Source organism: Tribolium castaneum, chromosome 2 (assembly GCF_031307605.1).
Source record: "Tribolium castaneum strain GA2 chromosome 2, icTriCast1.1, whole genome shotgun sequence".
In the NCBI taxonomy this organism is placed as follows: domain Eukaryota; kingdom Metazoa; phylum Arthropoda; class Insecta; order Coleoptera; family Tenebrionidae; genus Tribolium; species Tribolium castaneum.
In genome coordinates, this window is record NC_087395.1 from 2,743,261 (window position 1) to 2,770,277 (window position 27,017).

General features: G+C 29.1%; 2 protein-coding genes and 1 long non-coding RNA gene across 3 annotated transcripts; 2 read left to right on the plus strand and 1 right to left on the minus strand.

The window, feature by feature from the left end:
- Positions 1-6,786: 6,786 nt before the first annotated feature.
- LOC135265497 (uncharacterized) lies at positions 6,787-13,594 on the minus strand. The gene is made up of 2 exons (XR_010333207.1): positions 12,951-13,594; positions 6,787-7,751 (listed from the first exon to the last, which is right to left on the minus strand). It is a non-coding gene; the product is annotated as an uncharacterized LOC135265497 (long non-coding RNA).
- Positions 13,595-13,681: 87 nt separating this feature from the next.
- Positions 13,682-19,326, plus strand: LOC135265495 (cytochrome P450 6k1-like). Its single transcript, XM_064355124.1, has 4 exons — positions 13,682-14,575; positions 18,548-18,760; positions 18,811-19,062; positions 19,114-19,326. The coding sequence occupies exons 1-4, from the start codon at positions 13,729-13,731 to the stop codon at positions 19,278-19,280; spliced, it is 1,479 nt and encodes a 492-aa protein (XP_064211194.1). The 5' UTR covers positions 13,682-13,728; the 3' UTR covers positions 19,281-19,326.
- Positions 19,327-21,340: 2,014 nt separating this feature from the next.
- On the plus strand, positions 21,341-25,990 carry LOC135265496 (uncharacterized). The gene is made up of 7 exons (XM_064355125.1): positions 21,341-21,419; positions 24,440-24,627; positions 24,678-25,174; positions 25,224-25,323; positions 25,374-25,484; positions 25,533-25,688; positions 25,742-25,990. The coding sequence occupies exons 1-7, from the start codon at positions 21,374-21,376 to the stop codon at positions 25,820-25,822; spliced, it is 1,179 nt and encodes a 392-aa protein (XP_064211195.1). The 5' UTR covers positions 21,341-21,373; the 3' UTR covers positions 25,823-25,990.
- Positions 25,991-27,017: the final 1,027 nt, after the last annotated feature.

Below are 27,017 nucleotides of genomic sequence, written 5' to 3' on the forward strand. Positions count from 1 at the left end.
TTTACAAATTTGAAAATCTTAAACTATAAGAGAAAAAAAAAATCGTCTCCGATTTTTTTAGTATACTTTTTAAAAGCTTTTTACTTTTGCATAGGTTTGATTTTTTATTCTTTAGTTTTATTTTTTTGTAGAATTTTTTTCTTTCCATCACCACTTTTGCAAAATTTCAGCTAATTTGAATAGCAGAAACTCTTTAACTAAGGACTTTGAAACTTTCACATAATTAATTAATTGGCGCAGTCAGTTGGATTTACACTGGTATTTTGTGTTGTGGCGACATCTTGTCGTATCAACAATATAATTCTTTCTCTGACAAAACAAAATTTAATTTATCACTCAACAACTTAGAATAAAAAAACAAATTTTTATTTTTAGGAGACAAAACAGGTTATTAAACGATTCTATATTATTATTATCAACAATAATGATAATCATAACAAAGCAAAAATAGCATTGATTATGCATTTTTCACTATGATTTTTTTGTTTTAATAGCACAGCCATAATTGTTGAATCATAAAGTCATAATCATAAATATGAAAACAACTTCTCATTTTGTGTTCTCAATGGCATCGTTATCAATGATGACTAAGATAACTATGACAAGGCAAAAATAGTAGTGATTAAGCATTTTTCACCATGACTGGCATTTTTTTCTAAATATGTTTATTAACAAAGCGATAACGTAAACGTAAAGCGATAACAAAAAACAAGTGTGATTGTGTCGCTTCTTTTGCGAGAATCTATCTAAAGAAGCTACAGTATTAATCAAAGCCAAATTTTTGTGATTTACCTCCTTATAATCAAAGACAAAAAATATATATAAGTTTAATGCCAAAATAAAATATTACTTTTTGTTGCAGATGTTAGAGTTTGCTTTGTTCTACTCAAATTACTAGATCAACTAGCACTTTAACCTCTTTAAGAAAAACTAGGTACTAAAAGCGTAGTGGACATTTTTTCTATCAGAGATTTTTTTCTTTTAATATTTAATTTTACAAATTTTAAAATTTTAAACTATAAGAAAAAAATTCATCTACGATTTTTTTAGTATATTATTTTAAAGCTTTTTTTACTTATGCATAGGTTTGATTTTTTATTCTTTAGTCTTATTGTTTTGTAGAATTTTTTCTTCTCATCACCACTTCTGTCACTTTTCACAATTTTTACGCATGCAGGGTTTCAGCTACGAGTAATTCGGATATCAAAAATTCTTTAAATAGCAACTTTGAAACTTTTACATAATTTAAAAACTTGTTGGTTTCTTAGACTCAATATTGATATATGAAAAAAGTTATAAATAAAAAGAGAGTCTATATTGAGATATTTATTTAAAGACGTTTTAAGGGTATAATTTCTCTTTTTTTTCAGATTAAAACAACTCTACAACAGTAATGTAAGTAACAAGCATTTGGGTGGTGGAATAATGAAAACCCCCTCTCTTCTTTCTAATATTTGACCGTTCAACCTTTAACTCTTAGTCTTCCTTCAACCACTCAAGTGTCTAAGCCTTTATATTAGGTATGTGTTTTAAATTATTATAATTGTTACGTACATTATTGTTGTAAACTTGTTTTAATCTGAAGAAAAAAGAAATTATACCCTTAAAACGTCATTAAATAGATATCTTAATACAGACTCTCTTTTTATTTATAACCTTTTTCACATTTTACATAATTAATTAATTGGCGCAGTCGGTAGGATTTACACTAGTATTAGGTGTTGTGGCAATACCTTGTCGTGTCAACAGTATCATTCTTTTTCTGACAAAAAAAATTTAATTTATTACTCAACAACTTAGAATAAAAAAACAAAATTTTTATTTTCAGGAGACAAAACAGTTTATTCAAACATTCTATGTTATTATTATTATCAACAATAATGATAATCATAACAAAGCAAAAGTAACATTGATTATGCATCTTTCACTACTATTTTTTGTTTTATTAACACAGCCATAAAAAATTGTTAAAACATAAAATCATAATCTTATATGTGAAAACTACTTCTCATTTTGTGCTCCAATGGCATTGTTATCAGTGATGACCAGTGTGAGGAAATTTTATGGGCGAAGGTTAGTGCATGGGCGCGCGCTTGCAGTCAGATAAACCTTTAAATCGAAATGTTGTGAAACAGCTTGCATTGTTGATATAAGTTAGGAAAGAGTATTAAAAAATGTTTAGACAAAGAATTTTTTGTTTCAACCCTCGCGAAGGGGCTGAAAAGGCGTTTTAACTAAAAATTTGCAAACACCTAAAATTGGACACATTTTGCGTTTACATACTCATATCTTCCTTCTGGATAAAGCTAGAAAATCCGTTTTTTTTTGCAAACAAATTTTCAATAAATGTAGATTTATACGTAGTTTAACAAGGTTGAGTTTTGATAAAGGGAAACCAAAAAAATTACATTTTCTTGTAACGTTGCATAATTGTGTAGTGAAATTTTCGAGATGCGAGAAAGTTTTTTAATTTAAAAGATAGACTCCCACATAATCGAGACGAAATAAAGCTAATACTTGAAATAAATTTTTGGTGCAAGAATCATTTCGTTATCTGTAAGACTCACCAAGTTATTGCAATTTAAAATTACTGCAAAATGCGCCTAAGATGAAACCGTATTTCCCTCTGAAGCGTGTTCATCGCCTTTGATAACATTTCGAGAGCTAAAAATCGTAATTCGTAAATAATTAAAAAATAATTAATGCCACTTATCTATTAATATTATACCTTTACTTTTAACCGCCCTAACTCTCTGTTAATTTTAATAATATCTAAAAAGTCAAAAGAACATTTTTATCTCATGTACTTATTTAAAAAGCATAAAAGTGACCCAGTAGAACTAAATTACGAAATTGTAATTCATTTCAAAGTATTCTTTGGTGTGACATTAATATTTTTTTTAATTATTTACCATTTTTAGCCCTTGAAATGTTTTCAACCACTCCACGTTTCAACCACGCTGCGATTTCACCTCGAGCACATTTTGTAGATAACTAAATAATCCTTCTTTAAAGTCCCTTTTAAAAAAATATACAAATCGTAACGTTTCTGACGAATCAACAATTGTAGTTACACGCTGGGGACTTGGTTAGAAGCAAATTTCTAAAAATTTTAATCAATTAAAATCATTTGTATATTGCTTTAAACGACGATGCACAAAGCATTAAACAATGTAAAACTTTAGTTTTAACCACAAATTTAGTTTCTCAACTTAATTTTATTGAAAACAATTTTTCAAATATTCCAACTACGATCAAATTTCTAGAAACGTAAAATTTTAAATTATCCATTACAGTTGAGAAATTTGAGTCTACGTTGATAGAGTTAAAATCTGTAGAATGGTCGTTAAATTATTAAAGATAAATTTAATGCAAAAATTGACGCAGTTACTAGAAATCTCGATTTTCTAGTTTTAAAACAAATAGCGAATAATGTACCATCTTCGACATATTTTGCATTAGCACCAAACTTTTTATTTACTCCTGTAACCAGCTGTGATGTAGAAAGATCTTTTTCGAAATTCAAAGATATTTTAACCGCAAAACGGAATCAGTTTTCGAGAATTTAGAAAGAATCACAGTTATTCAAGCGTATTTCTCAGAGAAAATGATTAAAATATTTTTATTTAGTTTTTAATTTTAATTTCCACTGGAATTAAAACGCAACATTTTCAAAATGTAATAGTGACTTACGCTCCCCTGTATTAAACATCTTCATTGGTGTCCGTGTAAGATTGAGGAAATAATGAAGTTATTTTTTAAGGATTATGTCAAATTAGGTGCCTTGTCAGGGTTTGAACTAGCCAATCAGAAGCTGATATTCGCAACTATTTTAAAATTGATTCAGAAAATAATCTCAACAAATATACCGCAGTCTTAATAAATTAGCTACTATTTTATTGCCACAATTTTTCTTGGGTACTCCGTAATTATAATAAAACAATAATATTTATGTTTTAATTAGATTTTTGTAAGCGACCGGTAACATTAATTGTATAAACCCCAAGTAAACTACGCCAATGCACACGCTGTAGCGGACCATTTCATCGATAAATATGAACCTCGCGAGAGCGCTACGACGAGTCGGCTGATCGGTTGTGGCCTCATGGCCATCCCATAAAATTTCCTCACACTGGTGATGACTAAGATACCTATGACAAGGCAAAAATAGTAGTGATTAAGCATTTTTTACTATGATTGGCATCTTTTTATAAATATGTTTACCAACAAAGCGATAACAAATTATATTTTTAAGTCATAAGATAAGTGTAAAAACACTTCTTTTGCGTGATTGTGTCAAAAGAGCTACAATTTTGTATCAAAACAAAAAGAGGAAATATTTTAAAAACAGGCAAGAAAAAAAAAAGAAATAATGTAGTAAAGTGCCACAATATTTTTTTCTATAGCATATGTTAGAGTGTGCTTTATTCTACTCAAATTACTCATCACGTAGCACTTTAACCTCAATGGTAGATAATAGTGATACATATTGTAAATAAAAACATAAATTATGTTTTTTTAAAACCATCAAAAAGAAATAGACATTGCGACAGTTTAAGATTAAATTTTATACATTTTAAAATTTTACGTTATAAACAAAAAACTTCATCTCCGGTAGTAAAAATATTTATTACTTCTTAGTAGCAAAGCACGTTTGATAAAAAACTTTTTTTATGGTTTTGATTCTTTACTTTTTTGTCTTTACTTAATGTTTTTGTAATTTTTTCTTTCTAACGCCACTTCTTTCATTTTCTTTTACAATTTTTGTGCATGCAAAATTCCAGCTTGTTCGGATAACAAGAACTCTTCCAAATAGTGATTTAATAAATTGTTGTTTATCAATTATTATTTATTTCGTGGTTACGTATGTATGCAAGGTTTCAGCTGTTTTGGATAACAGAAACTGTTTACTTTTTGCTTTATTTTTTATCTTCTTGATTGGAATGACCTAAAAAACATGTCCTTAAGGTTTGAACTCTTTTTTAAAGTGGAGAAAGTCCTACTTTTCTAGGATTCTTAGTTTTCATGTAATAATTTTTTTAAAAGCGTGCTTACGTCAAAGAAATGAAAATTGTTTCAAAAACTATGTAAAATCGACCAATAACAATTTAGTGTTAAAAACTAGGAACACATCCAAAAATGCAAAATATTTAGAGTGTTCCATTTAAATACAAATGTAATGTAGCTTATTTCGAAAACGCCCTGTGTGCTTCAAAATTATTTTAGGTAAGTCAGGGGGTTAATACCTATGAGTTTTGTAAAAAAATATCGATCTTTAAATATGTATTATAAAATTAGAAAAATGGGCTTCCTAATGACTTTTATTTAATTCAATTTTTTGTGTTCCCCCTGTATAATATTTCGGATTGCTACTTGCTTTTTATAGAACAAAATTAAACTCATGCTGACTGATGCTTCTAATCAAAAATATAAATTCATTGTGTGATGGTCCGGTGATGGGAAAGAGAAACTCCAGCACTTTACTTCTAACTACTACTATAATTTATTAAAATTTGGAATTTGGAATTGACATTAGGTCGTACAGTAACAACTAACTTATTCTGACTGCTCTCTAACATAAAAATGATTTCTTATATATAGAGGGATGAAAGGCGATAAGCGGAAGAATGTACAAATAAAAGTGAACTCGAGATAGTAAAGTAATTAGGTACAAAGTTGAACATGCCGGATGTAGATGATACAAATTAAATTTAAGACGTTTGCTAATGATAATGAAAGATGTTTACTAATGATAATGATAATTATAACGTTAAAGGGATATTTATAATGGGTACATTACACCTCCCTCCGTAAAAGAAAATTAAGAATACGATTTATCGGTTCTTAATTTTGGTAGTGATGACGATGTATTTGGCGCAACCGGACTTATATCTACTGCTGATGAATGAGATTCTGAATGTGAGCCTGCTGAACTATCATATTTTACATTATAAGATGGAGCTGATGATGATTTTTTACATAGATTAAATATCGAGTGATTTGAGTGACGTTTCTTACAATATTTAGACAGCGAATATAATGAGAATATTATGAAAATTACGAAAATCAAAAGAAAAATATGATTAGTATAACTAGTATCCTGGAAGAAAGTTAAATCTTTATTTAATAATAATTCGTCTGTTGATTTGGCAATATCTTGTAATTTATGGCTTGCTTCTTTTAATGTGTCGATGTGAAGATTAGTAGGTGTTATAGGTAATAGATTTAAAGAAAAATTTTTTGTTTTAGTTAAATTAATGCAACAATCGTCATTTAATTTTAACTGAGGTACAACAGCATTGTGTGTACTATTACGAATTGTTTTATCGGTTAAGAAAGTTGCGGAACTTGTGTATAATTTACAATTTGAGTTAATTTTTAAAATTCCAGTATTTTCTAAGAAAAGGGTTATGTGTGACATTTGAAAGCAATTTAAGGTGATATCAGTTCTTTTGGGTAAAATATAAATCCATGTATTCGGTTTATCCAATTTATGCCAAATTTCTAAGCGAGAGGTTATAATTCTTATGTTGCAATTTATTGGGATATTGAGAGGAGATTTTAAAAGTTCGGTTTCACATATAGGTCTAGAATTTGTATAGTAGAAAGGTTCCGAAGTTACACAAATAAAAGTTGATTCATCTAAATTTTGACAATTAGTTAACTCATTTAAACCTAAATACAAATTATGGTTTTCGGAGATTGCTAGATAATTGAATGACGGTAAAATAAATTTATAATAAGAGGTTGAGTTGTCTAAAACCGGTAATGGAATTAATTTATAAAGATTAAATTGATTTCGATTTACAAGAGGTATTGATAGAACATAGCCAATTCTGTTGTCGGTGAAGAAACATTTGATTGTGAGTAATTCTAAATATTTGTGTGCATTTTCGCGGCTAACTGGTAAAGGATACGTAGATGAACTAGGTAAATGTGGAATTGTTTTACTCAATTCTTCGATCAATTGAAATGGTGTTATGACATAAGGGTGTAAAATGTTTGATCTAGAAAGTAAAATCGTGTCCATAACGGTCGTTATTTCGTTTTGTAATGTTGTAATAACTAGATTTAATAAAGAAAAGTGTTCGTCTAAATTTTGTTTTAATTCTAATGCAAGATACCTATTGTTTATTTTACGGGAATAGTTACTTATTTGTATAAGATTTTCTTCAAAAATTTTGGAGTTCTTATTCAAATCTGTGATGGTATTGTTAAAGTTCGCTATTGTCGAATTTACTACCATTATTTGTTGTTTTAAAAGTTTGCCTAAATTATATTCGTTTTTGTTTATCTGATTTATAATTCCATTATAATATTTAGCATCTGCTTCATCAAGTGTACCAAAAGCAGTTTTTAGAGCATCGCCAACGATATTTAACCAAGCGCGTTTAGTTCTCTTATTATTAATAAGATTTTTGAGATCTACTTCTGATTTATGCAAATAAGGTACTATATGTTTTAATAGTTTTAACGATGATTGACATAACGCCATTAATGAATGTTGATTACTTTGGCAAAGATGCAAAGTTTGATTATAAGCATGATCAATGAACGATAACTTATCTTCTAATGAACTTATATCGAGGTAGGATACTATTTGCCAATGTGTCTCTTGAAATTTCACATTATTTATGTGTTCAAAATATATACCAGAGAAATGGTTAATCGGTGTTACGGTGTACTGTTGTTGATCGGTGATTTGTGCGTATTCAAGTGTTGCTAATAAGCTGATAGACAGAATGAGTTGCCTGGAATAATAAAGGAAAATTAGTGATAAAAATTGATAAGTAAAAATAGTATAAAAATGCCTTAAATATAAGCAAGTTTTAATTTATTACTATGAACTTTATGTTTTTTATTTTTAATCAAAATAGTGTAATTTACTGGTGAATTAATTTCTGTAATTTCATAAGGACCTGAATAATTTGGAGAAAGTTTCCTTGACCTATTTAATTTTGATTGTTCGTTTAATAGAAATACTTTGTCACCAATTTTAAAATTTTGGTTTTGACAGTTCTTATCATAATATTTTTTAGATTGTTCTTTTGAATCTAAGATGTGCTTTCTCGCAATTTCGTGAGATTTTTGCAGTTTTAAAGTTAAGTTATCCATGTAGTCATCGTAAGTGTACTTAAATTCAGGAGATTTTGTTATGCTTGTAGGCAAATTTGCTTTAGTTCCGAAAATTAATTCAAAAGGTGTATATTTGGTTGAAGTATGAACTGTTGTGTTGTAGGAAAACATTGCAAAATCTAACCATTCATCCCAGTCTGTTTGGTTTTCTCTAATGTAGTGTTTTAAATAATCAGCTAAAGTGTGATGACTTCTTTCCAATGCACCATTAGATTGGGGATGGTATGCCGTACAGTTTATCTGTTTAATTTTAAACAGTTTTGCAATTTGTTTTAATAAATTTGAGGTAAAATCTTTTCCTTGATCAGTTACAATTGTTGAAGGTATACCGTGTTTGCAAATAAAGTCGTGAACTAATTTTTTAGCAATTGTTCCTGCTTCATGATTTGGAATTGCATAAGCTTGAGAATATTTAGAAAGATCATCCTGCAATGTCAAAATAAATTTATTACCATTTTCTGATAACGGTAGCGGTCCTACTATGTCCAAAAATATGCGTTCAAAAGGAGTTTCACTTGTTGTTGTAATCACCATTGGTTCTTTACTTTTCTTTCGAACCAATTTATTTTTTTGACATGACTCACACGTTTTTATAAAATTCTTGATATCAGATTTCATTCGTGGCCATTTATAATATTGTTTGATTCGATTATAGGTTCTATGAAAGCCCGAATGTCCAGCACAAGGATTTGAATGATATTCCGTTAAAATCTTCTTAATTTCTTCTTGAGTGTTCGGAATTACGATTTCATTTGAAAGTATGTAAATTTTAATGTTAGTTTTTCTAAAAATGTATCTTATCATTGAACGAATTTTGTGAAAATGGAGTTTATCAAAGGAAGAGTTTAATTTAGGTAAGCTTATGGATTTTACGTTATCAGCAATTAATCGGTTTTTTAATTTTTGTAAAATATTAAACAAATCTTCGTATGATATAGATTCCCAATAATGTTCTTTTGTTATCATATAGTAAATATTTTTGTTATTTGCTGAATTTATTGGTATTTTGATTACTTCGTTGACGTTTAAAGTTTCTGTTTGTAACATTTGATAGCTGTTAGTAAATTTCTCTTTTATTTGTATTTGGACTAATTCCTTACATTCGAGATCCTTTGAAATGCATAAACAGATGTTATCGGTTGAGTCGATAATATTACCATTAACTTCTTCAATATTATCATTGGTGATAAGAGTTGTTCTTATTTTTTTTAAGAAATTCGCATATGATTCATCGTCGTCCTCAGTTCGGAAATGATTGACACACAGATTATCTAGAGGAATTCGGCTGAGGGCATCTGCATTTTTATTTAATTTACCTGGTTTATAGAGAATTTCGTAATCATACTCCTCTAATGCTAGTCGCCAACGTATTAATCTAGAACCCGGATCTTTCACATTAAATAACCACGTTAATGGACGATGATCAGTTATGATTTTAAATTTTCTACCATATAGGTACGGTCGAAAATGTTTTACACTCCAAACAATAGCAAGAAGTTCTTTTTCCGTCGTTGAATAGTTTGATTCGGCCCTATTCAAAGTTCTACTAGCGTAAGCTATTGGTAAATCATTAGGAGGTTCACCTTGCGACAAAACTGACCCGATAGCAAAATTACTTGCGTCCGTTGTCAAATAAAATGTTTGTGTAAAATCTGGATACTGCAATAAAGGTTCATTGGTTAATATTGATTTTAAATTTTCAAATGCGCGTTGTTGTTCACTAGTCCAAATAAATTCTGCGTTTTTTCTTAATAATTTGGTTAACGGTTGTGTTAAAAAAGAAAAATTTGGAATAAACCTTCTGTAATATCCGATTAATCCAAGGAATGTTTTGACATGCTTTTGTGATTTTAGAATAGGATACTCTGAAATAGCTTTAACTTTATTGGGATCAGGTTTAACACCTTGATCAGTGATTTTATGTCCTAAATACATTACTTCGTGACGTAGAAATTCGCATTTGTTTGGTTGAATTTTTAAATTGTGTTCTGATAGTCTTTGAAATACCTCTCTTAATTTTTTATTATGATTTTCTAAAGTATCTGCATGAATTACTATGTCATCTAAATAAACAAAACAACGGTTATTTTGAATTCCAGATAAAACATTATTCATTAATCGTTGAAATGTCGCTGGTGCATTTTTTAATCCAAATGGCATACGATTAAATTGATAGTGACCTGTGTGAGTAGAAAAAGCAGTTTTAGGAGCATCTTCTGTAGACATTTTTATCTGATGAAAACCTGATGTTAGATCTATTGTTGAAAAATATTTTGAATGTCCTAACTGGTCCAAAATTTCAGAGATATTAGGAAGCGGATATGAGTCACCGACAGTTATATCATTGAGCTTACGATAATCGACAACTATTCGCCATTTTTTCATTCCGGAAGAGTCTGATTTTTTAGGTACAACCCATATAGGAGAATTCCATGGTGAATTAGATGGTTCGATAATATTTTCATCGAGCATTTGATTAATTTGCTTATTGACTTCTTCTTTATGAACTTCTGGAAATCGGTATGTTTTAGCGTTAATTGGTACTTTCGATGATGTAGGAATATTATGCGCGATTGTATCTGTAAATGTTAGTTTGTCACCATCGATATAAAAGATATGATTAAATTCATGACAAATTTGTAGTAAAGATTGTTTTTCTTCTGAATTTAGATGATCAGTTCGTAATAAATTTGAAATTTTTTCTAAACGTTCTGATTTGAAATTATTATCAGAGGTACTCGTACGTAATGAGGAAATATTCGCACTATTTTCACTATAATCGATTGGATCTAATGTGACTTCGATATTTTTAATATTAACGATTTTTTCGGTAGTGTTTAAAATTGAGGTTATTATGTTGCTATCTTTGTCAACCTTTACAAAACTTGGACAGAGATAAACGCCTTCAAGTATATCAATATTTGGACAAATGCCTTCTTTTATTTCTCCGTTTATGGCTTTAATTTTTACAATTGTTTCTGTTCTAGGAGCTAGTTGAAATTTTACATTTGAATCAGTTTGATTGTTTTTTATTTTATTTGAAGAAAATTTTTCATTGTAAGCAGGAATGTTCTGACTTAATGGAGGATTAGAATTAGATTGTGAAAATTTTGATTTGTAATCGCGTTGAATTTGCGCACGTATGGGATATTCTAAATGGAATATATCTAGATGTTTATCATTTATAAATAGTTTATCATTTTGATAATCAATTAGGCAGTTGAACGATTTTAAAAAGTCGTTACCTAAAAGACCGTCGAAAGGAATCGGAAAATTATCGGGAACTGCATGAAAAATATGTGTAAATTTCTGATTGCCGATATAGAAATCTAAATAAGTATAGCACAATGTTTTCGTATGCTGAGTCACGTTTATATCAATACCCTTCAGAGTGATAAGATTGTCTTCATAACAATGAGTTTGACCTTTAAGATGAGAAATTTTTACAAGCGAAATGTCAGCACCGGTATCTAAAAGGAATTTACCTGGATGATTTTTTAATTGAGCAATATTTAATGGAATATAACTTGTTACAGCAGCAATGTTTAATGTTGCAATTCGGCGGAAATTTGGTGGGCAGTCCTCGAGTTCTCCGCCAACGTCGAAGAGCCCGGGCAGTTTAAATTACTGCCGTTTGAATTTTGTAGGGACTGTGATGAAGATCTAATGCGGGAATTATTATTTTGTTCCTTTCGCGACTGGTTATATTGTAATTTACGACACTCGTTAATTAAATGACCATTGTTCTTGCAGTAATTACAGAATTTTCTTTGAAAATCATTGTTAGATCTTGGCTGGATTTTAGAGGAAGAATTATTATTATGGAAATTGTTACGATTAAATTTTGAGGAATTACTGGTACTTGGAGAATTGATATGTGTGTGATTCTGAATTCGGTGAACATTATTAAAATTTTTGTTCTGGTTGTGTTGTTGATTTTTGTTCCGACAATTAAATGAATTATGACCCGATTTGTTACAATAATTACAAAATCTACTTGACGAATTATTATTTACGTTTTGATATTTATGAATTTCGTATTTGGATTTAAGTTCCTGTTCCTCGTTAATCGCGATCGAGATTGCTTTTTCTAATGTATCCGGTTTTTGAGCTTTAACTAAAATTGACAAATCTTTATTTAATCCCGTGATAAAAACGTTCAAAGCTTCATTTTGCAGTAAATCAATGTTTCCGTTGCGTACTTCTTCAGTTAAATTGTCACTTAACGAATTTATTAATTTTACGTAGCATGTTTCTACACGATTTGAAAAAGAAACGACACTTTCATTGTGATTTTGCCGACAGGAATTTAACTCCAATTGCCATTGACCAACTGTACGTTTATCTGAATACAAATCTAGTAAATGTTTCTTTAATTGTTTCCAATTTGCAAATTCTCTATTACGTGTTAAAGTTCTCGCGTTATGCGTTAATTTGGTTTTAATAATTGAAAGTAAAAGTGGTTGATTTGCAACTCCAACAAGATTATGAGCTTGATCACAATTATCTATAAATTCGAACAACATTGATTTGGTTCCATCAAACTTAATTAACATTTTTTCTGCTAACTCTAGTGAAATCGACATGTTGGTGAGATTTAAGTTAGGGTTAATTAAATTACTAGATGATTGAATACTTAAATTATTGAGGCTACTTTGATCCGAATTGGGCGTAACGGAATCAATCGTGTTAGTTTCTTCTGAACCGATTGAATGTGGATTAGACGCGGTAGCTCCTTCTAAATTCGTCGTAGCTTCCTTTTTGTGTTTTGACATAGATCTCGTTGTTGGCATCAAACAAATAAATTCACTTACACAAGGGAAGATAACTGCTGGAATCCCATTATGTTACACTGGACCACACGATTTTCGAAAACCTTCACGTCTGGGGTTGAATATCGCCGTTTGTCACCTATGGTAGCGACGATGCAGCAGGTAGCACGAATACACGAACCTTGAAGACCTGGATGTTGCACCACTGGATGATGGACGATAGCCCAAATCGAAGTTTCCCAAACTTGCTGATTGAAATTTCAAATTGAATTTGAAATAAATTTTCCAACCGCACTATTACGATCCCACTTCTGACACCAATTTTGTGATGGTCCGGTGATGGGAAAGAGAAACTCCAGCTCTTTACTTCTAACTACTACTATAATTTATTAAAATTTGGAATTTGGAATTGACATTAGGTCGTACAGTAACAACTAACTTATTCTGACTGCTCTCTAACATAAAAATGATTTCTTATATATAGAGGGATGAAAGGCGATAAGCGGAAGAATGTACAAATAAAAGTGAACTCGAGATAGTAAAGTAATTAGGTACAAAGTTGAACATGCCGGATGTAGATGATACAAATTAAATTTAAGACGTTTGCTAATGATAATGAAAGATGTTTACTAATGATAATGATAATTATAACGTTAAAGGGATATTTATAATGGGTACATTACAATTGTTTGGGTACTTATCACAACTTATTACAAAACTATAAATACAAATTAAGAGATAAGAAAAGTTCGAATCAAAACATATAAATACAGTTTATTTCTGGCAGTCAGAGTAGTAACCGATTTATTAACCATCCAAGATGATTTTTGTTTATTTGTGTTGTTTCCTTCTGTTTTTGTACTATCTCTACCGAAAAAATTACAAATATTGGGAATCAAAGGGAGTTCTGACTGAAAAACCCTTTTTTATTTTTGGAAGTTTCTACGATGTGGCCCTTCGAAGAAAACACTTGTTTCACAAAGTTCGAGAAATCTACGACAAGTTTTCAACCCCTTACGTTGGCATCTACATCTTCAACCAACCGACTCTAGTGATCCGAAGTCCCGAATTATTGAAAAAAGTGTTAGTGAAAGATTTCGACAAATTTATAAACCGCAAAGTGGCAGCCAACGAATCGGTCGATCCAGTGTTCTTCCACACACTTTTCAGTGCAAAGAACGACAACTGGCGCAATCTCCGTGCAAAAATTTCCCCAGTTTTCACTTCAGGAAAAATCAAACTGATGTTCCCTTTGATGAAAGAATGCGGAACTGATTTGCTCAACTATTTCAAGAAGCGGAGTGGTGGAGTTATAGAAGCTAGAAATGTGACGAAGAAATATGCCGTAGACATAATATCATCATGTGCTTTTGGCATAAATTCTTATTGTTTGAAAGACGACAACTCTGAAATTATGCAAATTGCAACACAACTCGTTGATTTCAAGTCGTTTATTAGAAGCATCTCAATCTTCTGTTTCTTTTTCATGCCAAAACTAGTCGATATATTTAGACTAACTTTTGCGGACAAGAAAGCTTCCGAATATTTGATGAATGTTTTCAAAACTACTATAAACGAACGTCGGAAAAAAACAATTGTTCGCAACGACCTGATTGATATGCTGCACAATTTAAAGGAAAATAGTAGCAGTTCAGATTTCACCTTTGGTAAGTTATGATTATTTTAATAATATTTACTGTAATTTTGGTTCCCAGATCCTTTATTTGAAAAAAAAAAACACAATTTTACGTTAATGGACTAAAAAATTCCATTTTGTAGTGTTGTAAAAATTGTCAAAAATAGCTGATGATGGCATGTTTTATGCCGAAACGTCCATTCATATAAATTTGTGTAGTTTTAAATAAAGATCTGGGAGCCAAAGTTACAATAAATAACAACAAATCTAAAGAAGCTAAATTAAACTTAGTTACCAAATATTTTAATAATAATAATAAAAATAAAAATAATAATAATAATAATAATAATAATAATAATCAAACTTTATTGTAAGTAAAAAAAAATATTTACGAAGGTGTATCGTTAGCAGCCGAAACATAACATAATATTTAACTATCATTAATTAATAGATAAAGTTTTTTAGCACAAACAATTTTTTTGGCTTACTTTTTTATATTAGAGTGTGCTTTATTCTACTTAAGTTACTACATAAGGTAGCACCTTAACCTCAATGTTAGATAAAAAAAGTGATACACACTGCAAATAAAAAAATAAAATAAATATGTTTAAAAATACTACAAAAAAGTAACAAAAAAATAACAAAAAAAATCGCATCCGGTAGGAAATAGTATTAATATTATTTATATATAATATATAATATATAATATATAATATATAATATATAATATATAATATATAATATATAATATATAATATATAATATATAATATATAATATATTATATATAATATATGATATATTTATTTATAATATTAATTAATATTTGTTTTACTTTCTTATAGGTCTGATTCATAACTCTTTAGTCTGTACTTTTTATTAGTTTTTTTTTCTATCATCACTTCTTTATTTTCATTCACAATGTTTATGCATCTAAAAGTCTAGCTGGCTGGGGATAACAAGAACTCTTCCAAATAGCGATTTTTTTTAATATTTTGTTTATACATTACGTGATTACGTGTGTATGCAAAATTTCAGCTTGTTTGGATAACAGGAACAATTTCAAATTTAACTCGCGTAATATGGCAGACAACAAAGCAAGTTAAAATAAATGACTTGCTGATGTATAATGAATTATTAGATTAACTTTTTTACGATTAATAAAACTTATTTAATGGTAGATTAATAATTGGAAGCTTACATTGCCATTCAATTTATTAATTCAACATGAAATGTCGGAAAACGAAAATATTTATTAATTGTATCATGATTTCCTGTCAATAAAATTTTATTTTACAAAAAAATCTCAAATAAAATTTAAGCTGTTTCATTTAAAAAACATAACTTTAATGTTTTTTAATATTGGGACACTCTGTATATATACGCAATATTTTTAAAAATTGAAGCTGAAACACAGCTTATAATTTAAAAAAATAAGGAAATTATGAGAGCTTGTATTTTTAATCAAAAGTATATAAAAATATTAAACTATATCCATTTGTATATTTTTTGATCAGCAAAAAATAAACTATTCAAAAATGTTCTAGCCAACTATAATCATTTTAAAAACAACTTTATGTTATAAAAAAAGAACAAACAAAGTCAGTTTTTACTATTTTTGGTTTAGCGAGATTTTTGAGAAAAGTTAAAGTATAAGTATTACTTCAAAAGTTCTTAAATGCCAGCAGTTGGCACAAATAACACTATTTTTACTCAATTTCTAGATTTTCAGATTATTTTTTACAAAATTATCCAAATGACCTGACCTGACCTTACCCGACCCACATTTTGTTGATTTTTATTTTAACAATATTTCCTTAATGTATTAATTAAAACGCTAAAAACTGGGACTGACAATCAATAAATTAGTGCATATTAAAATAAACTAAAGCTAACTAGTTTTGACAGAATTCGGTATTTACGCACATTTAGTTGAAAAAAAAAACAAAAAAAATCTTTCAAATTTAATTTTACAAAATAATGTTTTTTAGTTGAGAATCGTCCTTCTTTCTTCTTTATTTTTTTAATTATTAATACGTTTAAAACAACTTTTAGGCTAAAAAAGTCAACAATAATAATATTAAGAATTTTCATCCAGATTTGCAGATTTTTTCATTTTTGCTAAAAATTTTTAAAAGTTAAAAAAAAATTATTTTTTATTTTAATTAAATTTTTGACTTTTTAGGTAGAGTTTTTCATTAAAGTTTTACCTAAAATATGACAGAAAAGCCTAAATTAATTTTGAACCTGTTTCCATGAATTTAGGACATTTTACAACGGAAATTTTGCTAAATTGAAAAAATTTGTCAAGGCAAAGTATAAGCTGTTTCAAGTGGATAAATGTCAAAGTCGCATTTTTTAAATAAAGTTGATAAAAATGTAAAATAGTTAATATTGATTAGATCTCTGATCGAAACTATAAATTACATTAACTATTAATTTTTTGAAGTGCATGAATAATTTATAACTTAAGTTTAGAGAAAATGCGAAATTGGTATTTTTATAGTTTTGAAACAGGAAATAGACATATGTGCTTTTTCTGATAATTCTAAAGTATTTTCTGCCTTTATAGTAAATTTAGATGTAGAAAAAGTGGGAAACTTACAAATAAAATAGAAATAGAGCCGGTTTATAGAAAGCTTCATTAAATTTTAATTCGTTGTTAAAAGTTAACAACGCGAATAGACCAATCAAATTGCTTCAATTTGGTCACGTGATCAGTTAATCACCGATTTAATTGCGGATTAAATTAATGAGGGTTCTCTAAACCTGCCTATAGTGTTTAAAACAAGTAGAAAATAAAAATTAACCCAAATTTGACTTGTTTTGGTACTTTACAATTGTTAAAATGTAGGTATTATTTATTTTCTCATGAAAATAATGTTAAAAAAAACAAAAATCACAAACTTTATTTCAAAATAGGTTGTTTGCTCTTGTTTTCACGAATTTATAGCGTTTTTGCACGAAAAGTTATATTTATATATTTGAAATTTGAATATCAAAGAAAAAAACAAAAAAATTGCTAAATTAAATCTGAAATGCTTCTTGCATTACTCGTAGATTTAAGGTGTTTTTCAGTAAAAAACTCACTGCATTCAAACGGTTTTATCCAAATAAAATAGAAAATAACAAATTAATTTTGAAATGTGCTACTTTATGGGCAAAAGATGTTCATTTTTAAGCAAGAAATTTGCTAAATTTGAGGCATTAGAATGTGGTTAATTTGGGTGTAAAATGTTGACTCTTCTGTAAAACTGTGTTTTTCAAACAGATCCAAAAATAAATTCCAAAAGACAGTAAATTCGTTAAGTAATTTACTAAAATCAAAAATTTTGCAAAATTCAGAACAATCATTAAATTAGGTTTAACATAAATATATGTTTTGGGCATTTTGTGAATTAATTACACTTCTATTATTGGCAAAACTAGATAACTCAAAAAAAGGGAAAATAATGTCAGTTTGACTATATAGGAACAATATGGGAACTCTAGACTTGACCTGTTTTAAAATTTGTCGGCAGCTTAGCGAAATATTGCAAAAAAATAATTTATTATCTTAGAAAGACGCTGTTTCGACTCAGTTTGTTCATTCTTTAGCTTATTTTTGACGAATTTATCTAATTTTTTTAAAATACTAAAAATAATGGCCAGGTTTGGTAAATTCCTAAAACTTAAATATTCGAAAAGGTTAAAAGTACCGACATAATTCGCACTATCAAAGTATATTCCTAATTTTTTTGCAAAATATGTCCAAGTAAGTATTTCAACTAACAGGTTAGTTGACTGTCGATCTATGTAGTTTACACAAAAACTAGTTAGTTTGTAAACTTGTCAAACTTACACATTAACCGTGTCACATCGAGAAGATTTGTGGCTGGGATTTTAGGGGTATCATTCTTTTTGATCGTGACTGTACTTTGTGCATTCTTTTTTTTGCTTTAATTGCACGATTAATATAATTCCTAATTTCAGTTTTCATTTGGTAGTATCATTGATTTTTTCAGACGATGTGAAAATGGCAGCACAAGCTTTGTCTTTCTTTTCTGCTGGAAATGACACGACCTCCATAACAATTACTTTCGCTCTCTACGAACTGGCCTTAAATACTGATATTCAGAACCGACTACGTGAAGAAATTAGGAAACGTTACGAAGCTCATGGTGACTTTACTTACGAAGCTATTCAAGAAATGAAGTACTTGGAAATGGTCCTATGTGGTTGGTACGCAAACTTTATAACTATAAACTTGATTAGATTATTATTTTAGAAACTCTGAGGAAATATCCTTTGACGATTTTCTTAAATCGTGAAGCTGTCTCCAATTACACGCTTGAAGAGTCTGGACTCACAATAGACAAAGGGACCTCTATCATGATTCCTGTTGCGGGATTACATTTCGACGAAGAGTATTTTCCAAATCCTGAGAAATTCGACCCGGAGCGTTTCAGTGACGAAAATAAAAGTAAAATAGTTCCATACACCTATATGCCGTTTGGAGATGGTCCAAGAATATGTATTGGTATGACTTTCATGTCTTTATACAAGAGTATAACTAATGTTGACGTTTTAGGGCAAAGATTTGCCATGTTAGTGAGCAAAGTTGCTTTGGCTTACATTCTTAAAGATTTTGCCGTCGAAAAAACAGATTCTACTACCGTTCCAATGCAGTTGGACCCGGGGGCTATATTTTTAATGAATAAAAATGGAGTAAATTTAAGAGTAGTTGAAGTGAAATAATGTATAAATATAAAAAAGAGATTTAAAAATTAAACAATTTTTTTGAGTCCTTAATTCAATCTTGTTCCAAAAAAAAATTTTTTTTTAACTAGTTGCTTCTAATTTTATGTTGTTGCATTTTTATACTTCTCCAAAAATAATCCAATGTGTTTTAAAAAAATTTTATCATGAACAATTTTTCTACATTGAACATTCTATTTAAATTAGAGCTAATTCTCCAATTGAAGAATACAATACACAGAACTTTTTCGTAGTAATCTAGGTACACTGTTTCTATCGGAGATGATTTTTTTTTTGCTTATAACTTATAACTTAAGATTTTAAAATCTATAAAATATACGCATAAGTTATTCTTTCATAAGACAAAATTCAGCGTGGGATATTTAACTGGAATAAAATTCATAACTTTGATTTTGGCGATTTTGGTGAAAATTCCAGAAACAGGTAATTTTTTTTCCTTGCCCACTATTTGGTGCATATGTTTTTTTTCTGCTGTCAGAAATGTACAGTCACCTCTAACTTTTTTTTTCAAATGAAAGCTTACTTTGCAAGTAATATAAGGCACTATTTGTTTTTTCAATTCTTTTCAAAGCTTACGTAATAAAAAAATAAAAACAAATTTTCTAAGTTGAACATTATTTAATGCAACAAACCTTTAAAATTAGCACCGTTCCTCTTTTGGGCAATAACATAACGACAGTTGTATGAAGTTCTAACATTTTGCAACATTTCTAGTGTGATTTGCCTAATTTCGACTAAAAATTGGTTTTAATTTTTTTATCGCGTAGGCTTTGAAAATATTCAGAAAACAAATAGTGCGTTGTATTCCTTGCAAAATACCCTTTCACCTGAGGTGACACTTGACATACCGTTACATTTGAAAAAAAAGTCAGAGGTGGCTGTGCATTAAGTTTTTTTATCACTTGGGTGTTGACAATATTTAAAAAAAATAGTGCGTTGTACTGCTTTTGAAATGCTTTTTCACATGAGGTGTCACACGATATACCGTTACAATTGAAAAAAAAATTGGAGGTGGCTGTGCAGTTTTGACAGCAGATAACCAAAAACTATATCCACCAAATGATTGTTTAGAAAAAACAAAAATCGACACGTTTCTGGAAATTTCACAAAAGTGGCCGATATCCAAGTTATGAATTATATTCCAGTTAAAAATCCCACACTGTATGTCATTTACTTTTTGGTAGTTTTTTTTAAATAATGTGTATCATTTTTATCCAACATTGGTGTTAAAGTGCTACTTGATATTGTATTTGAGTAAACCAAAGCACACTCTACAACATCTGCTACAGCAGAAAAATATTCTATTTTGACTTCTTGACATTTTATATTTATTCATTCTTCTTTTTTGTCTATGTCTATGGAAGATTTCCTTTCTTTGCTTCAAAAAAGATAAATCATTTCATCAATCAAATTGACACAATATCGCAAAAAAAATCTTGAAAGTGTTATTTATTATGACTTTATAATTTGATATCTTTTTGTTGATGGTCATGGTGAAAAATGGTTATTCACTACTATATTCTATAGATAGTATAGGAGAAAAGGAAGATTTCATCTTTATGATGCAACAGTTAATTATGACTGTGTTAATAAATTCTGTAAAAATACTAGTCATGGTGAAAAATGCTTAATCATTGTTATTTTTGCCTTGTCATGATTATTATTATTACTGATAATAATGATAACATAGAATGATACGGTCGTTCACCTGAGAATGAATATTTTATTATTCTAAGTTGTTCAGTGATAAATTAAATTTTATTTTTGGCAAAAAACAGGCCGAGGACACGCCACAACATAAAATACTAGTGCAAATCCTACTGACTGTGCCAATTAATTAATTATTGAAATTATTTAACATTTCTTTTTGAAACGTAAAAAAAATCACATAAATTTTTCACCGTGGCTTAAACTGTTGAATATTTAAACAATAATTACATAGCAACATCCATATCCACAACGAAAGTACGCAAGTCTAGCAGCTTTTATAAAATGTGTGATTCCATAACTCCATCATTTTTCTTTTATCAAAGTGTGCAACTGAATCATTTTTTTTAATAACCTATTACCTTATGACTGCTAACATTGTCAGTCCTGAATTATTACAATATCCTCAAGGTATGTTACAGGGTGCTCAAAAACTGGCGCACCAACACAGTGGTATGTTGTTGAAAAGCATGTGTAGATCACGGGAAAAATCTAGAAAAAATTCTTAAATTTACATTTTAAATAATCTGGAGTTACAAATTTATTTTGTTAACTTCTTCAATTGTTTTTAAATTCACAATCAGACTTGGCAGTTTTTTGAATTTAAAAAAATTTAAATTTATAAAAAAATTACAATTTGTAGATGTGTCAACATCGGGAATTATTTCCTAGGAAACCATTTCAAAAATATGTTATTGTTATTGTTGATCAAATTCTATTACGATCACGACTTTTAGACAACGTTGCCACATATCATTTATCGAAAATCCGTTATTTATCAATAACTTTAATACAAAGATTTTTTTTACTATTTTTACCTAAATATGTAACCAGTTCTCTACCACACATCATTGAGTTGGTGTGCCGGTTTTTGAGCACCCCGTATAACTTTATTAATTTTTAACGAAATATTTAAAAAAGTAATTGAAACCTAATAATTTCTTGGCTTCCAAGAATTAAAATCTATTAAAAAAACGAGCAAATAATGACGTACGCTTGTATTTATTATTAAAATAGTGATTGCCACGCAAGTGTATCTAATCCCGTAAAACTCATTTTATGACATCATGACAGCAATTTAAAATTACTATTTACAAACATTTTTTAAATTACTTGAGTACGAGGTTAATGATAATATTCATTAACCAACTCCATGAAAATGAATTTTAAATAACTTGTGTAGCGTAAAAAAAACAACTTCTTTAGTTTGTTATATTTACCACTTAAAACGTGTTTTTTATATTTAATTCAAATTGTGAAACAAGAAATTTAAAATATCAGACATGACCAATTTCAGGAGAAATACATTTATGGAAACTTGAATAATTTGCTAAAATAATTTTATCCACAACCTGTCTATTATTCGGTCATAGTACCACTACCCAAGTAAATTTACCCAGGTTGTTGGTATACTTATAGTTTTTGGCATATGTCAGTTATTTTATCAGTTTATACGATAAAATACTACGATGTCATTCTTTTTTAGACGCTTGTTACTTAACACAGAAACCACAGCAAAATAGAAACTTATAAGCCATAAAATCAACAGAATCAAGTCCAGAATATGGTCCCTCGAGCCGGATTACCCCAAACTCTTGCGCCAGCAAATAATTTTAACTTGTGCATAAGTTATTGTCTTAACAAAGTTTGAAAGTGAATTAATTTATAGGAAAACTTTCATCAACTGTTTACGTCTATTATCAACTATTTTTAAGTAATGACAAATAACCGGTTTTCTTCTTAAAAACGAACAATCAAAAGAAAAATAGAAACTTGTAAGCAATGAAAACAAGTGAACAGAATCATGCCCAGAATATGGTCCCTCGAGTCGGATTACCTCGAACGCTTGTGCTAGCAAATAATTTTAATTTGAGCATATAAGTTATTTATACCGTCCCTAAATTATATGTAAATTACTTTTAGAGACACGTTTTATCGTATTATTCTTTAGTTTAATGTTCTTCAAACTTTTATTAGAAATAATTGTAACTGTTTAGCGTGTCGGGTTTAAATTTGTGTTAGTAAGTTGTTTGAGTTTACGAAACCATTTTCGTATGTTTTGTTATCTTGCCTCGTCCATTTAAATTAGTTACAACCTTCAACCTTTTAGATGATGTTTTATAGTTAGTTTGATTCTGGTGTTAATTTCAATTGAATGATTGTCAGTTAAAAATAAACAGCATTTACCTCAAGAACTCCCAAGAAAACAAAAGTCATTTAATTTTAATTCTATAAATTTTTAACCTGTTTTTAACGAAATTTGCCAATCTGTTGATAACGATCTGTTGATAACGATCAAAGAACGGATGCAATGGCCGTATTTTCTCAACAAAATTTTTAAAATAATTACAAATAACCAGTTTTCTTATTAATTCTGTAAAAAAAACAACAGCAAAATAGAAACTTATAAGCAATAAAACCAACTGAACAGAATCGCGTTTAGAATCTGGTCCTTCGAGCCGGATTATATCTCAAACGCTTGTATTTGTTGCAAATAGTTTTAATTTGTTATTTCTATCGTTGGGTCGCCGCAAGTATTGATTAGTAAAACCAAAAGCTACAAGCAGTACTTATTTTAAAAATTTAATTAATGTTATTTTCCCTCATTATTTTATTGGAATGTAATTTGAACAATTATACTTCCATTATCCTTAACTTAGTAATTTGCAAAAATATTTTTCAAAAAAATTATTGAACGTCCTGGAACACTCGAAAAAAAAGGAAATAACACTATTGCGGTGAATTTCTGGCTTGTTGCTACTGAAATTTTGCGGAACAATTTTTTATAACAGAAAATGAATTCTGTTGTTTAGTTGGTTTTAATGCTTTTAATTCTCTATTTTTATATTGTTTGTTAGGTTGTTTTCTTCTCAGGGTTTACAACTTTTTCTGGAATCTTCATTGCTGTCAACTGTCAAATTTCATGACTAGTATAATTTTTCGTCAATGAGGTTCAAAACACGGCCATGAAAATGCTTTATTTTCTTAACAAGATTTGAAAGTGGATTGATTTGTAGGGAAACTTTTATCAACATGTCTTACATATCTATCTTTTACTATTTTTTAAATAATTACAAATAACAAGTTTTCTTCTTAAAAACAAACAAACAAAAGAAAAATAGAAACTTGTAAGCAATGAAAACAAAAGAAACAAAAGAAGTCCAGAATCTGGTCCCTCGAGCCGGATTACGTCGAACACTTGTGTTAGTACATACTTTTAATTTGTGCATAAGATATATTACCGTTTCTAAATAATGTTTGTATTACTTTTTGGAGATTATTATTCCTTAGTTTAATGTTCCTCAAACTTTTATTTAAAATAATTGTATTCTCACAAGAGAAACAAATAAAACTTTAGTATGTACGGCTTTAAACTGAGTTACCGAGCTTTTCGTATGGTTTTCAACTCGCTTCGTTCGTTCACATTTCAGATGATGTTTTGAGGTTACTCCGATTCTGGTGTTGTGACATTTTCCAATACAAACTAATGAAGTTTGTAATATTTGTGATGTTGGTGGCCAACACAGTGCTTATGGTACTTCAAGGATATCATTTTCTCATCAATTTCAACAGCCTTTACTTCATATCGTATTCGCCTTACTGGTTTGGATCATTTTTTGTAATAATTCAAAACACTTATTATTATAAAATACTATTGATAATTTGTAGATCATTCTTTCACTTACATCATGTTTAACTTTACCCACCATTGGACCTGAAGCGCTCCAGTCAATGGACCTGTGGAAAATACAACCAATGAAGCGAATCAAATTTCAAACAGAGTTGATCAGAGCTTACACCACTATTAACACAGTCATTTCATTAATTGCTGGTCTTGCTCACACTTTTCCATCAAAAAATGCAGAAAAAATATGTTATGTGTACAGAATTATTGGGATTTATGTACCAAAGTGGAAAACTGAGCTTTGCTGGATGTATAAAGCGAGCTATATTGTTATGGCACTTGCACTACCAGCAACCTGCAACCAATTAGTGTATGGGGCATCTCATATAAGATTTCAAATCTATATGCTTTTAGACTCGATTAAGAGCAACTTAGTCAAGGAATTTGGCGATGATTTGAAATTATCAAACGACAAGGACTTTCAAGAAGAAATCACAAAAAAGATTATTTTTAGTGATAATCGTTTTTCGATGATACACAAGTACCTAATGAATAATTGACACGATGCAAGAATTGTAATAATGTTCCAGGTCAATTCAAACGGTTAATCGGAGAACAAGTGTTTACATATTGTTGTATGCCATTATGGGAGGAGTACTTGGTATAAGTATCCTCATGTTTTATTTTAAGGTTATTTAAGATATTACAGATAAATTTTTAAAACAGTTATATGATTCCAGTTTTCTGGTACTCTACTAATAAGTGACTACCTTCATGCTGGTACTTTGGCAATAGCAGCAGTTAGTACATTTATGGCAACAATAACATCTGGCCAAACGCTTGAGAATCTTGTATGTCAAAAACTAGTACTAGAGTGACAATAATTGCTTGTACTGTAGACAGAAGAACTTTTAGTTACGTGGTCTTCGATCCCTTGGTATCTCTTAAACAAACGGAATAAACAAATTTATCTCATGGTTATGGTACATTTTGTCAAATCATTGAGTTTTCAATTTACCGAAAATATGGCAATAAATTATAATCTAGGGGCAGCTGTAAGCACTAATCACTACTTGGTTTCAAGTCGTATTAACGTACATTATTGTAGATTGGAAAAATGATATATTCGATGCTATCACTTCTTACACAGATGAGTCACAAGGATACAGATACGCTATACAGACAATGAAGCAATTGGTTTTAAAACACTAATTTCTAGCAACTATTGCAAATCTTGTGACCAAACAAATTGTTTTTACTTTTGTGTATGTTTGTCTTTTTTATACCTACAGCTAGGTGTAAATCACGTAAAGCTTTGTACACCCAGAAATCATCAAGTAATAAAGAACTAATGAAACAGTTGTGTTTTTATTCCATAAAACATTTATTTGTCTTATTTTTGCTTGGAGTAAAACACGTTCAACTAAAGTTAATATAAATCAAGATTTTTTGGGACCATTAAAACAGATACTTTCTTTTTGATGTTTTTTTTTTCGAGATTTCGCTAAAAGAGACCAAAGAAAACATCATGTTAAAGTAAAAAACTCATAGAATTGGTACGAAATTGATGTATCTTATCATTTTTAGGATAAAGACGAAAATTTTACAAGAACTTGTCAACGCACATCTAAATCACGAAATAAGATGAAAGTGATGTTAGTTCCTCTCGAAATTGTTAAATTAAGCTTAAAATTGTAAGTTCAGAGATAAAAGTAAAACAAACAGAATAGTCATCAAATCAAATAAAAAATATTTAATTTTGTCTTTTTTAGATCGAAATAAACTGTAATTTTTGATTTTTTTCAAGAATTTAAACTGTTTTTTTTTCTCAAAAAATTTCGCTAAATTGGGCAATCACGAAATTTAATCGAAACTGATATCAGCTTTCAGTCAAATTAGGACAAATTTTAGAATCGTCGGATAACTTTATCCTGGGGCTAAATTTTGAAAAATACATTGTTGTAACAATTGTAACCATGGTAAGTTAACTAAAAATAACTTATTAGGGATTTATCTAACGATTGTAAAATCCACCCTTAGTGCATTTTTGAAACTGAATCTCAAAAATGGATCTTATCAAAACAAGCCTCAAAATCACAAAAATAAAATGAAACAATGTTATTTTGCCTGCTTTACTCTATTTTGAAAATTTTTGAACTAAATTTCGTTAAGTATAAGCTAAAAAATGACAAAATTTTGTCGCAAAAGGAGTTTTCAATTTACTTTTTTCAATTCTTAACACATTTTAAGTTTTTATGTAACCGAATTGAAAAATCACTAAATTTGGCACCAACTAAAAAATAACATTATTTAATGTTTTTGTTTTATTACCACGTTTTTAATAAAGAAACGTAATTATTTTGCGAAAATAAACCGTAAAATTA

Coding starts and splice junctions, on each gene's coding strand:
- LOC135265495 (XM_064355124.1), top strand. CDS start 13,729: ATGATTTTTGTTTATTTGTGTTGTTTCCTTCTGTTTTTGTACTATCTC. Junction 18,761..18,810: donor CTTGGAAATGGTCCTATGTG/GTTGGTACGCAA, acceptor TTATTATTTTAG/AAACTCTGAGGAAATATCCT. Junction 19,063..19,113: donor TGGTCCAAGAATATGTATTG/GTATGACTTTCA, acceptor TTGACGTTTTAG/GGCAAAGATTTGCCATGTTA.
- LOC135265496 (XM_064355125.1), top strand. CDS start 21,374: ATGACTGCTAACATTGTCAGTCCTGAATTATTACAATATCCTCAAG. Junction 25,324..25,373: donor TCCTCATGTTTTATTTTAAG/GTTATTTAAGAT, acceptor ATATGATTCCAG/TTTTCTGGTACTCTACTAAT. Junction 25,485..25,532: donor GCCAAACGCTTGAGAATCTT/GTATGTCAAAAA, acceptor CTTGTACTGTAG/ACAGAAGAACTTTTAGTTAC.